This window comes from Larimichthys crocea, chromosome II, assembly GCF_000972845.2.
Source record: "Larimichthys crocea isolate SSNF chromosome II, L_crocea_2.0, whole genome shotgun sequence".
In the NCBI taxonomy this organism is placed as follows: Eukaryota; Metazoa; Chordata; class Actinopteri; family Sciaenidae; genus Larimichthys; species Larimichthys crocea.
In genome coordinates, this window is record NC_040012.1 from 10,379,126 (window position 1) to 10,393,030 (window position 13,905).

General features: G+C 38.4%; 1 protein-coding gene across 1 annotated transcript; it reads left to right on the forward strand.

Annotated features, from left to right (window-relative positions):
• Positions 1–11,443: 11,443 nt before the first annotated feature.
• On the forward strand, positions 11,444–13,884 carry LOC104917720 (ATP synthase subunit g, mitochondrial). Its single transcript, XM_010729245.3, has 3 exons — positions 11,444–11,587; positions 11,851–12,011; positions 13,686–13,884. The coding sequence occupies exons 1-3, from the start codon at positions 11,536–11,538 to the stop codon at positions 13,782–13,784; spliced, it is 312 nt and encodes a 103-aa protein (XP_010727547.2). The 5' UTR covers positions 11,444–11,535; the 3' UTR covers positions 13,785–13,884.
• Positions 13,885–13,905: the final 21 nt, after the last annotated feature.

A 13,905-nucleotide genomic window follows, 5' to 3' on the forward strand; every position in this document is an offset into this window, starting at 1 on the left:
TCTGAGAAATAAAGTGGTTGAAATAACAACGTAACTCCAGTGGCAGAAATAATGGGAAATGACTAAAACATCTATTCATCTAAAATACAAGAATATTTTGGTGCAGTGGTGAGATCTTGCTTTGCTTTAATTTACCCCAATATTGAGATAGTGTATGGGCTGAAATATGTGCCACCAGAAACTGAATTTGAATCATTTATCTTTAAATTTTTAATTGCTTAACTTTAAAATTGCATTAAAAAACTGAATTTGAATTGTAATTTGAAATTGAATTTATTAGTTTGGAACTGAACATTAAGTTCTCACAATTCAAATTCTTCCTCTTCGGCCAATCAGCACCTACGTGTGTGTGTGTGTGTGTGTGTGTGTGTGTGTGTGTGCAGCTACCACTACCACTGTGTGTGTGTGCCACAGCAACTGCTGCTGTCACGCTGCTGTTATGAAACAGTCATTGTTGTATTAGACTCGATGGAAGTAACATTTCCATCATGTGATTTCTGCATTAATTTGCATTGATTGAATTAATCTCTCAACATCTGTCTCAACTGCTACCGGTGTCTGGGGCAGCTGCCACTGCCAATCACACCTATAGACCCCAAATCCATATAAAGCCTGCTAGTCTACATTTCTTAGTATTCTCATTTAAAATACTGCACTAAGGACTTTCTACCATTGAATATATTTGAGAAAACATGTTGTTCAATTATGCAATCATGATACACTATATAGGAAAAAGGTCACAGTAAATGATTATTTGGTTGAAGGTTAAACTTGCGGGATATACTTTGTTGAGTGCAAGAGAGGCTTTGTCCTTTTTAAGTGTCCAGTCTTCCTGTTGGAGTATACCTGTTGTTTGCTTCCCCTTGTGGTGAAGGTGAAGCGGTGCAGGTGCCTGGGCTCAACCTCCTGTGCCTACTGAGCTGATAACAGTTCGATGTTAAACAAACACTGGCTCAGTTCAGCAGGAACCGGAGTTAGGCCCTCTAGAAACAGCGTCAGATTTGATCGCCTGGTGCATTCAACAGTCAAGATGACATGCTATGCAAATCCACGTCTCAGTGTACAAATATGTCCGGCTCTGCTGAAGTCGCGTTATTTCTTTACTGCCCTGAAACGCCATTTTCCACAACGCCTCATCAAGGCCATTTCTCCAAGTAATCATCCATTAATCGGAGCTCAGGAAGCACAGAACTCGCATAAATGTGGCCACACATCCTCCCTGAATTTAAAGCTCTCACTGTAAAGCACGTAATGGAGGAAATCTGCTTCTGTTGGTTTGGTATTACTAAAAGATCACAGGAGCAGAGTTTTTCCAGTTGTACTCTCTACATCGTACTGCACAAAGCTTCCAGGAGGACTCCTTTGGGTGCCATTTAACTCATGTGGTTCAGTTATTTTTTTGACATGCTTTCATTCAGTTTCTTTTGGTGCTTCGAGCAGCACAACGCAGACTTTCCTACGAAAATGTTTATTCACTAAAAATATTCAATGATGGCTAAAAGTACTCAGAAAAACTGAGATGAAGGTTGTTGCAAATGAGTTACATTTATAAATACATCCATGATGGAAAGTAACTCAGTATATGTATTCAAGTACTCCTGTATTCTATTTTATGGTGTCTGTATTTATGTTTTATGGCTGATACCCAACACCTCCACATTTGTATCCACTGGCTACTGTTCAGGTGTTATAAAAATGAAATTTGATAAGCTACTAAAATGCAATACATTGTATAAAAAAGAATCCTGTGGTTTCTAGTTGTTTTAGCTTGAGACCTCTTACAGCATCCAGTTGGAGCTCATTGTCACATTTCACGTGTATGAGGCGTTGGCAGCTCCACCAAAGAGACATTTCGCCCTTTAATGTTCTTGCATGATTTATTTAAATAAAAAGTTGGTGAACAAAGTAGCAGAACAGTAAAATCATACTAATGCCCTGTTTGATCACTCACAGGGGGACTTCTGACTTCTTTTCCATTACTGGTTAAATTCAACCCATAAGTGTACATATGTGTCATTGTTCACCTGCTCTTTGGCCCTTCAAGCGTCGACCCTAGCAACGTGACCCTGAGTTTTATTCATTTAAGATGGAGAAGGCAATTCTCACAGGGAAGTGGTGAGAGGAAGTCAACGCAGGGTTGTTAGACCACTACTGGAACACGTTGATTCGCTGGGTTACATTTGCTAAAGGACAAGGACAAGGCTGTCCAACCCAATGTAGGAAACAATGAGTCACTGAGACAGTTGTTCAGCATTTTTGTGCGTCACTGGAATGATGTACTGCCGTACATGTGACACAGGCTGGGAGCCAACTGTCACCAGGAGAAGGTTATATAAACATGTAAAAAATGATATAACTTTTTCTTGTAATACCTGAGGATATCTAATAATCTGTATAATGTGATTTTATGTTTTCTCAAGACACCACATACTGTCTACTTTGTCCAAATCCCCAGGTAATATTACACTGTGTGCATCTGATTTTTTTTTATCTCAGTCATGTCACTGTATCTGCTATACATGTTAACCAGAACATTTGTTTTTATTAACATATGATAATGTAAATGTAAGCAAACGTGAGATATTTAAAGTGCACAACTCATCATATGAAGCAGCCATAATTGAGTGATTAATGCATTTCTTACCTTTTTAATGTGTTCAAAGCTTATGAAGATATAATACGATTACAACTGTTTTTTAAAATCAGAATTTGGGTTTTTACTGATGCTTTATAGGAGTAGATAGTTACTGACAAATGGCGTAAACACCGATTATGTATGACGTTTTATGACAAACGCTGGAGGGTTCAAATGAAGTGTTATATATCTATGAGTAATGTTTGTGTCAGCTACTGCAACGCAACTGTATCTAACACTACATAAGGCAGGTGGTTTTAATCTATCGAGTGGTTTCCCTGTGAACGCATATAATTATTTATTTTCACTTCTGGTAGCAGTTGGATACAGAAGAAAAAAAGAAAATATCATAATTTTGAGTAAAAAATGTGCCACTGCTGCTGCTGCTGCTGCTGCTTTAATGAGAAATCACTGCTTATGACAGTAATTGCAAACATGCCCCTTTCAATGTCAGACTGTGTTACTGGGAGTTTCTTTCTCCCTGCTTTAGCCTGCTCACTGTTTAAAACTGAATATGTAAAAGTCAAGATACTAACTAAAATCAGCTCGGAAAAAAAAACCTGATTAACTATTCAGTTGTTGCTATGTTCAACTTGTATTCAGACTACGCCTAATCTTGTGCAGAAAGTGCGTCTGTCTTTAATAAGTATGTTACTTTGAGCAACACGTCTTGCAAGTAATGATAATTTTCCACACTAATCAAACAATTAAGTGCCACATCAAGGTTATAAATAACTTGCATTGTTTCAGCCTGAATACTAATTGAACCCTGTTTGTTATTTCTAACATTACTCATCTTTAATGCTCAGACCAATGCAGGAAATTATGTGCATAAGTTACTAAGTGTTTTGTGATTTTAACTGTTGCATGCAAGAAAAGTGACATTAAAGAAATATTAAAAGCTGTTTTTTGTTTGTTTCTTATCTACAAAGGGAGAGGATATAAGGGATTTTTTGTACTTCATCCTTGTTCCTGTTCTCTGTCTGGATTCTTCAGCCATGAGTCATGTACCTGTTTTTGTTTGTGATCTGGCGTACCACAAAATCTCCGCATTAACATGCACAATAAACACACCCACATCCACAGAAACTCCTTGCTTACATAATCTACATCTCCCACAGTAGATTCATGCCAGCTTCATACAGTTTCACGCTGACCTTGTAAACTCACACCATGAGTATGAGTTTTTTTTTTTTTTTGAATGGCAAGACGGGAAAAAAAACAAAAAAAAAAACAGCTGTAATGTTAAACCGAAGGAGATGCCAGGTTGCGTGACAACGGATCATCTTCCATATCTGAGAGAGACCACAGCAACAGCTGTGCGTGTTAGTGTGTGTGCATATGTGTTCAATATGGAAATAAATAATTTAAAAGCTTGTTTGTGACAGCCTCAAAGCCAAAGCCAGCGTGAGGTCTAAAATTTCGATAATTAGAGTAGACTCACACACAGTTCTGCACATGACACTTTGCTGGATCATTTCACAAACCATTCCTCATGTGTAATTAAACTGGGCCAAAACTGTCAAATAAAAAATATGCAATGCTTGTTTTTAGACTTAGGGGCAAATAGGGATTAGGATCGATTGAGACTAAGGCTTCTCTTTTAACACCTGAATGTCTAATAAAGCAATCTTTGTGTTTGGATTAAAATCTTTAGCTATTTGCACTGCCACCACCTAAAATTTAATGTGAAACTTAAAAAGAATCAGTTTTAATGTTAAATCTGGTAATTTAAAAAGAAAAAAATCCTTTTATGGGTGTTCTCTTAGTCAGCCAGGATGAGATAAACAAAATCTAGTTTGAGGCTATTTAAGGCTCTTAAATTGGTTCCAGTGGGTGAAGAACACTAAGAGGAAGCTCATGGTTGTGTTCTCCTGACCTTTGAGCATTGTACTTGGTTTGCTGTAGAATTTAAGCTCATGGTCAAGCTTGTGGTTTTTACTGAAATGGAAAAGAATTAATTGAAAACAGATGTGTGCACACAATTGCTATATAGCCTCTGACTTCATCACTCCCTGCACAGCAGAAATTGTGGAGCGATGAAAACCAGATTCAGACTCGGCCTACAGGTGGATGCTGGGGTGAATGTTGAGTTTTTTTAAATATTGCATCTGATATTATAGGTGAAATAATGCAGCGTGCAATGTTCAAATGCAATGTGCAGGATGAAAGTTCGATTTATTCCTATAACAAATAATTCTATTTTCAACAAGAGGCCTTGTTGATAGTTCCCTAAAAATGTATTAGGTCAACTCAAATAAAACTCAAAACTAACACCTATGCACATACTGCATATAGATTGTTGACAGCAGCATAAGAGCATAAATTAGCAGGCAGACACACGCGATGACATCAGCCGTAAGCAGATCAGCGGGGGAGAGCCATAAAACAGAAAACAGACAGCAATGTCGTAACTTACTGGTATTACCAAGCACACGAACACTGCCTAAACTGAACCACAGTATCAGTTCATGATGTGCATGTTAGCACAAACAGCTACTTAGGCATGCTGAAGTGAAGCAGGGATCACCAAAAGAAAGAGAGGCGTCATCATCTTTAACAAAATCCGACAGCAGGGTCAGGGAAACATGCACCCGAAGTTTCAAATATTCGTTTGAGGCTTCAAAAGTGTTTGTGGCCTGCAGCTGAGATGACCAAAGTAGCAGTGACGCGCACAGAAGCACAATCATTTCTTCACAAAGCTGTCCTAAAGCAACAGTACTGGACTGTTGGCAGGAAAACAAGTATATTATATAATAATACACAGTGTACGAGGTGGTGTTTGAAGCAGATACAGCTAAATTTTAACTCAGCAGGGGCAATGCAGAGTCAAAAAGTCGACAGCGAAAAATAGATTTAATTGCAAAGGGTGTGTTTGATATTCTGTACTGGGCTGAATATGAAACAATATTTTTTCTAGAAATGTTTGGAAAAAGTCAGAGTAATAATATATTTGGGGAGATAATTACTGGATCCTGTGTTGCGTTAAAAGTTGTTTTGTAGTTTTTAATGTTGCTAGGCTAGTGCATTTCCTTAACTCCTCGATGTTGTCGAGTCTACATGGTAACCCTGGATTTGCCAAACTCATGTTGTGCACAATGTGTTTTTTTTTCACTTGGAAAAGCTTCAAGGGCTTTCTGCCAGAAAGTTGCTGGCATGTCCTGTGTGAATCCACACAGTTATTAATATTTTCTTAAGCCTGACCAAGTTGTTTTGATGCTTAAACTTAACCAAAGCGTGACTGATAACGGAAAATAATAAGTCAACTAAAGAAAATTATGCTTTTGGCTTCGCAAACCCAAACCTCCCAGGTGAAAGTCGTGTGTTTGATGCATTTTACACAACAAAAACCTTTGTCAAACAGTTTTTCCAAGCAATTTGTCGCTCTTTAAAACAACATGTGCCTCAAACTTTGGGAGCCACAAATATTTTGAAGCGGCTTCTGGTATATCTGCCGTTGCAGAGTCAAGCACTTTCAAGTTTGCAAATCTAGGGTTACCATCTAGACATGATCTATGTTTTGCCGCCACAGAGAAAATAAATTACTTGTGAAAATGAGTCTAAAGTTGCCTGTAACATCTTGTCCTGCCAAGAAACTGTAATAATAATAATCTGTTCGAGCTGCCAATGACATGACTCACAAGTGTCATGATGGGCAGCTCAAAAAGACAAGGAAATGATAACTGCCAGAGAAATAATATATCCGACCACATACACAAGCATGACAGGAGAGTTTGTATGTACATGACTGACAAACAGAGGGAATTAGCTGAATTAACATTTGAAACCACAAATACACACACAACACACTCTGTTAATGGATGTGTGTCATCCATTAACAGAGTGTGTTGTGTGTGTAGTCTGCAGTTTGTTTTACTCCGTTTAACAATCGATCATAATGGAGAACAGAGAGTCATAGAGCCCGAAACACAGGAAACTATCATAGCATATTAGTTACCATCTACTTTTATGTAACACCACTATGTCAGAGTATAATCTGACCCACGAATGAGGCATGGATATATCTCATGAATGAACAGCTGGTTTGCCAGCTGGCATATTCCTGGCAAAACACACTTCCCCACCTTTCCCGTCAGTCCGTTGAATGTGCCTGCACTCCACTCAGGCAATATAATATTCCCAAGGATCCTTACAACCACAACATCACCTCTCAAGTAATAAGAGCTGCTTATCTCACCTGGGGCCTCTGGCTATAAGTGAGGGTCAGAACAAAGTTGAAAGATGCTGTGAGGTTTATTAAACTTATTACCTGTGTGGTTTGACATAATGGCCACACTGCTGCTTCTAAAGACACTCAATAAACCACAGAGAATGAAGCGCTGGGATCCCTGCCATAATTGGCCCCTTTACACCGCTTAATACTCTGAACAGGAATTCATAGTGTTCCCTGTTCTCTTTGTGATATTCTCTGACAAGTTTGATTTAGGTTTAGTTTGGGTTTGGAGAGTGTCTGGCCAATATTTAAAGTAGGATGTCTGTTGTTTGTGGATGGGGCGGCGTTTTGAGCAGCGTCCAACAGTATCACCACGGTGTATCTAAGCAATTCATTATCAAACATTCAGGGTAAAATCATCTCCTTCATGTCTGAAAACATTGCTCTCTCAGAACAGCTGGTGCTTTTCAGGTGAGGAGGAGAGTAGCTGCTCTAAAGTGGAGGAGTTCACGTGCAGAATCTCAGACATATGGCTCATCAATAATACATGACTTTTTTTTGGCCAGTGCAAAGAGCTTTTAACACAATATTGATATACGGTTTTAAAACCTTGTAAAGTTGATGTGGCAAATGTATTAGCAACTGACCAATCCAGCAGTGATTTAGCATATATTCAGTGATATTCCACTTTCCTTTGAGCTCTGGTTTGGTCCCCACCTCATCCCCGGGGGAAATATCTGGCTCTTTAGCTGCTAAATGTATCACCATGTTCATCAGCTAGCCACTATAACAGTGATATTTGGTGCTAGGAAGGTAGAATACAGTCTGGTTATAGAGATATTTCATTGGAAACTGCTGCCTGCCTGTGACCGGAAATTACACTAAGCGTCGAGAGTGAATCAGAACAGTAAAGTTGCAGGTAGTAGAACCAAAACAACAAGCTGAAGGATGCTAAACTGGCTGAAATGATGTGTGCGTTCATTACTCCTTCGTCATCACATATAGTCATTAAAGAAGCTTTAAGGCTTCAAGTGGAAATCAAGCACAGACACAAGGCTTTACTTTTAACATCTAGCAGCACATTTATTTATAGGTGAATCTGTTAGGCACACAAAGAAGGAACATCTGTCAGGGAATAAGTGTGAATGCAGTCCAGCTTTGGGGTGTTATCAACAGGCCACAGACACCATTAATGAAATGAAATGAGTCCACATGCACTGAAAAACCTTTCCTCATTTTGAGTTTTATAGCTTTATCCAATATGCAAACACACAAAATAATCCTCTTCTCTGAAATCTGTAAGCCGGGAAGCAAAAGCTAACTGGAGCGTGCCTGAGATCGATTTTTATACAAGTTTTTGAACTGCAGCCAGTTCTGGTGGATTGTCTGCTAACAGGTTGGACATGTGGCTACAAGATAACCAGAGCGAGAGAAAACCAGAGAGTCGCAGACAGAAGAAAACAAGAGAAAATGACTTATTAGGATAAAGATGATAATTAGAAAGAAACGAAAGAATCTGGTTTGGTGTCTCAAAGTTACGTGCGAGATTAAAACAAATGACTTCATCACCTCAGTCTTGGCAAACAACTTGACACTTCCCCACAGATTCACACAGAGCTGGATAATGATGTCCTTATCTGTCTTCATACCCCGGGGGCTAAGATTGATTACTGGTCTCTACGGCTGCTCTATCACCAAATGTGTGTGTTTGTGTTGATTGCAAAGGCTGAGGTAGTGATGTCATTTGTTTTAATCTCATCTGCATGTACTTGTAGAGTTTTATTCCATGAAAGGGAAGATTTACTTAGTCACCGCACACTCCTTTCCTGTCTGTTTTTGTCTTCCTGTCTGTCTATGTATATTTCTATCTCTCTCAGCCTGTTTCTATGACTCACACAGTCCTTCCGTCTCCCTTTGTGGAAACATCAATACTGGATGAACATTGTGCTGTAGGGTCACAGAGATCTCTAAAGGGGCACATAATCTCTTTGACGCTTATGATCCTTATAATTGCTTTTTTATCTTTTTTGTTATTAAAGAAATTATGTTCACTCTCCCGGAGAACTTTTAAGGAAGTCATAATCTCACTAAAAGCCTGCATATCTATAGTGTTTATTGCTGTGTCACGTTTCGTCTTCAGCTGTATTCTGCTCTTAATTTAAAAAAAAAAAGTGTTAAATGAGAAGAAAATGAGAGAAATGAGAAGATTAACCTCGGCTTCCTGTTGGTCCATTAAAGTTGCCCTGTAGAGTTTGCAAACAAAAGTTATGTTGACATTCACTATTAGTCTCCAAGACAAATATATACAAAGTCGATTTCTAGAGCATTTTAAATCTAGCATTGTTTAATAAATTTGTCAACTTGTAGTCTTCTTCTCTGCTGGTTTTGCTGACGTTTCGCTACATTTCTTGACACATTACCACCACCTGTAGGGTGGAATAAAGGGAAACCATTGGTAGAAATGTCTATCACCAATGTGCATCCTCGTGCGAATCAAGCAAAACACGATTTTGGTCTCTTCATCAGTCATCTTTGCCGATTTTTAAATTACATGGGAGGTGGAAGTACTACCAACCTGGTGGCTGGCCAGAGCCACCACAATCTGAGCTTCAAAATAGCCCTTCAGAAACCTTTGAGTGATGCCACAGACACGACGTGCATTCTTTATACTGTCAATGGTGTAAACACATGAAACTCACTAAATGGGGACCCACTCATTGAAGACAAACTGTCACGTAGCACTACTAGAGGTCAAAAGGTTACTTTTTTACTATGAAGTTAGAGCTAGCAGCCAATTATCTTAGCTTATCTTAAACTTGAATGGACAGCTAGCCTGGCTTTGTCCAAAGTTAACAAAGTCTGTTTACATGGACTGCTAAAGCTAACTAATTAACACAATATATTGAGTTTGTTCCTTCTGTTCAGTTGTGGTCTTACTGTCAGGTTATGTGCTGGACTATTTATTGGTTACCTGCCTGCTGACTGTAGCTTTATATTTATGTAATGAGACAGATATGATGATTTGTACTGCAGTAAATAACTGATTCTCTTTTACTGTTCGACATTAGCATCCAGAATACACCACCTAAAGTGACTTTTTTATCCCCCAGAGTTAGCTTAACATTTTTTGTATCACATTCCTGTTTGACAAAGGCTGTCACACTAATAACTAATGAAATCCAAGGTGACAGTTTCATGGCTACTTGAAATGGAAAAATGTTCCCTTTTGATGGTAATTCACTGTAATTCAGGCTGACATATTTGATATTTTTGGAAACCTATTTGTAATTTGAGTTCTGTGGGCTGTTGTTACTACAGTGTGCAACACGAGTTTGTTATGATGAAACCACCAAAGGCTCTATAAGACCTAGGATGAAAATCTCCCTCATAAGGCAAGGAAAGGCAATTATATTTGCACAGTTGCTTTACAGACAAACTCAGTCTTACACATTCATGTGCATACAGCAACGAGTGACATAAGAATCTAAAAAATTAAAAGAATATACAACACTGACAACCACCCACACTCTAAAAGACACTTTACACAATCATCCCACAGGAGTGAGGGAATAAACAGTGTAATGCTTTTGCAAAACAGAAGGTACTTTGTGCTGGTAATACAGTGTTTTAAGCAAATACAGTGTCATCTTAACTCTCCCTGTCTATATTTGGTATTGTAACCTATTAGAGAGCACCCTCTAGTGATTCATCCTTATTACACATCCACCACAACAGGAAAGCTGCTCATTGTCCTGTGTCTGCCTTGAATCCGATTTGGAAAATCTGATTGAGAGAACATGTTAGGAAGTTATCATAAAACTGTGTGAATCACTTCTTAATACGCACAGCTATCTGCAAACTTCTTCTTTATTATTATTTATTACTTATTTATTCCATGTGTATTCTTGTTGGAGTAGAAATGAATTAGTGTCCTCTCTTGTGTGTCCTACAGTTAAAATTAACACTCAATTAACATATTTGAAAATTGTAAATCAAACCGCTGGCACCGTCAGTTGGGCGTTTGCCTGGGAAATCCACATCTAACCTGCTTTCTTGTTCGTACATTGTTACTGCACCCGTTTTTTCCCCTCTTTGGTTTAATGAGGGTTGCAGCGTGAGTCAGAGGAGAGTGAGTAATAACTTAGTCATCCATGTCATACACACAAAGCACACACAAGTACATAGAAAGGTTAGACAAACTCTGTCTGTTCTTTCTTTCTTTCTTTCTTTCTTTCTTTCTTTCTTTCTTTCTTTCTTTCTTTCTGTCTGTCTGTCTGTCTGGCTGAATGGAAACAGTGCAATAATCTCCTTTAATCTAAATAAATAAATAAAAACTTTACTTTGTGCCTTTGACTGGTCACATACTGCAATTTTATTTCCTTTATTTTATGTTTATTGTGTTTATGTGTGTATTTCATTGCTTTATCTTAAGCCCTTTGGACTTCCTCTGTGCATATATGTTACAGATAAACAAATACATGTCTTTGCTTTTTCTTTTTAATAATTATGCTTTATGAAATAATGGACGCGGTGCTCCATTTTTGTCTTATGCGTCATATGCATTGCTCGAAATCAACATACTCTACAAAATATCTTTTATTTTGAAAATACAATACTCTAACGTTCTCTCAACGCCTTTTATTTTGAAATACTCGACCCGGAAACCGACACTGTTCCTCTTCTTCTTCCTCCCTGTCCTCCTGCTGTGTCCTGGACACACTTCATCATGGCTCAGGCTTTGCAGAAACTCGTTGCTAAAGTACCTACTTTAGTCGGAGGTAAATTTACTCACTTTAAAAAAATAATAATAATCATTTATAAAGTGAGCTGGCGCGTGTTAACGGTGTTAGCGCGTGTTAGCACCTGCACAGTGTCCGCGTGACCTCTGGCACGCTGAGCTCAGGTGTTAACACAAGAACCAAACACTGCACCACAACCAAGTCTGTATCTTTACCTGTGTCCATGCAGATTGTTATCAGGAGAAGGTGAAACGTCTCGGTGGTTGTTGACTTACCTGTGTGTGTTTGTGTCGTGCGCACAGCCGCTGTCACCTACTCCAGACCTCGACTAGCGACCTTCTGGTACTACGCCCGGGTGGAGCTCGTCCCGCCGTCCCCGGCTGAGATCCCCAAAGCCATAGAGGCTGCAAAGGGGCTCGTCAAGAGCTACCAGTCTGGACGTCTGGGACAAACCACAGTGAAGGTGAGACCTTTTTCAAGTCTCTGGGTGTTTGAACCATGTGTTGCAAGTCAACAATGTGTGAACTTTAAAGTCTGTGTAAAGGCAATGTGAGATTTATTTAATATATGTTGGAAAATAGTTGCTAAAAACATGTGGAAAGACTTGATGATATGAGATAGATAGATAGGTAGATAGATAGATAGATTACTGAAATCTGGAGTTAGAGGTTAAAACAGTTTTTCAGTGCAGGATTTTGTGGGCGGTCCTTAAAGGGTGGCTCGATGACACGCTGAGGCCACCCTGAGCATACCCCTACACCCCTAAGATTAATTCATCTCGTTCAATGTTTTAATGTTAGTCGTGTCATTTTCTGAATGTGATCTCACACATTTCAGTCACTTCAAGATTAAAAAATTTAACCCGATTTAGACACCTGATTTCATAAACATATCTATTTTTAATCATTTAAATTTAGCTGGGTGGTTTATGAAACTTTCTTTTCTTTCTTTCTTTGGTCTGACAAACTCGGAACACATTTATTCTTACATTACATTGACTTAATGCTACAACAGGTACACTTAGTAACAGTGACAGAAATACAGCACGTGCTGATGTGTTGCCTTGTAGCATTACAAAAAGGTTTTAAGGCCCTTGTCATATCAAGCAACAAAGCTGGTTTCAGCTTCATGCCTGAGACGATTTGCTGCTTTTCTCTGTTTGATATTAAATTTTGGACTGTTGGGCAGAATGTAATCTGTTTTAATTCGTAAACTCAATCACATCTTTTACTACATTGTGACATCTTATTGGCCTAATTTGTCACTAAATGAACAATTACAAAATAACCAATCAATAATGGAAATAACTGTTACAGCCCTGAAGTCATTACTCTCAAATAAATATGTATCATGAGATCCTAATTTTTTATTTTATTTTTAATATTTCCAGACTCTTAAATTGCCACATTCTTACATGTGTTTATATAGCTGTCGTGTGTTTTGTATTTATTTAAACAAAAAAAAACTAGAAATAGCAATACCAAAAAGTCAGCTTAAATTTACTGGACAGTGTACATATACAAAGAATGTTTTTTTACAGAAGGGAGCAATTATATCTGGATGTGACAGCTGTTGACAGATGCAGTACATGGTTAGCCTCTTGGCTCAGATCTCCTGTGTGTTGTATACACCAGTTGTACAGTTGAGTTTATGTGTGTACACAAAACAAATGACAATAATTGTATAGGACAATAGAAGTAAATTGTGTGGGCTGCACAGATAAACAACTGGCGCAGGGTGATTAAATGTCAACTCGGTTAGTTCAAAGAAAAAATGAGTGGAAAAACACAAACACAAAGATTTGTCTGTGTCCAGACGTTTGAAAGTACACACTCCACCGAGCTGACTGATTGTGAAATGAAACTGAAGTATGATGCGTTGATAGATCTGTCTGATCAGGCAACTACAAGATGACAGCGGCAGGTTATTTGTTCAAAGACGTCAGGCGATGTCAAAGATTAATATTTACACAAACTTAAAACAGAACAAGTCCAATGAAATGCACCAAACTGACCTGATGCAGGATGAGAGAAGTTAGTGTGTACCCTGGACTCTTTTTGTGTAAACTGTCATAACTTGTTCTGTAAATCTAGAGGCTGTCATTAAATATCAAAATGTTTTGTCTGTTGTTTTGTAGGATGCTTTCAGGAATGGACTCGTGGCCACTGAGGTGCTGATGTGGTTCTACATTGGAGAGTGCATCGGCAAAGGAGGCATTGTTGGATACGATGTCTAAATATTGTATTGTTCTTTGTCTTTCCCTTTGCACTTATAACTGTCACATTCTCAACAACCTGCTCCAAATTCTAAAATAAACAGATGTCTATAGTCAGATACGTATGTTTAGTGTCTCCTGA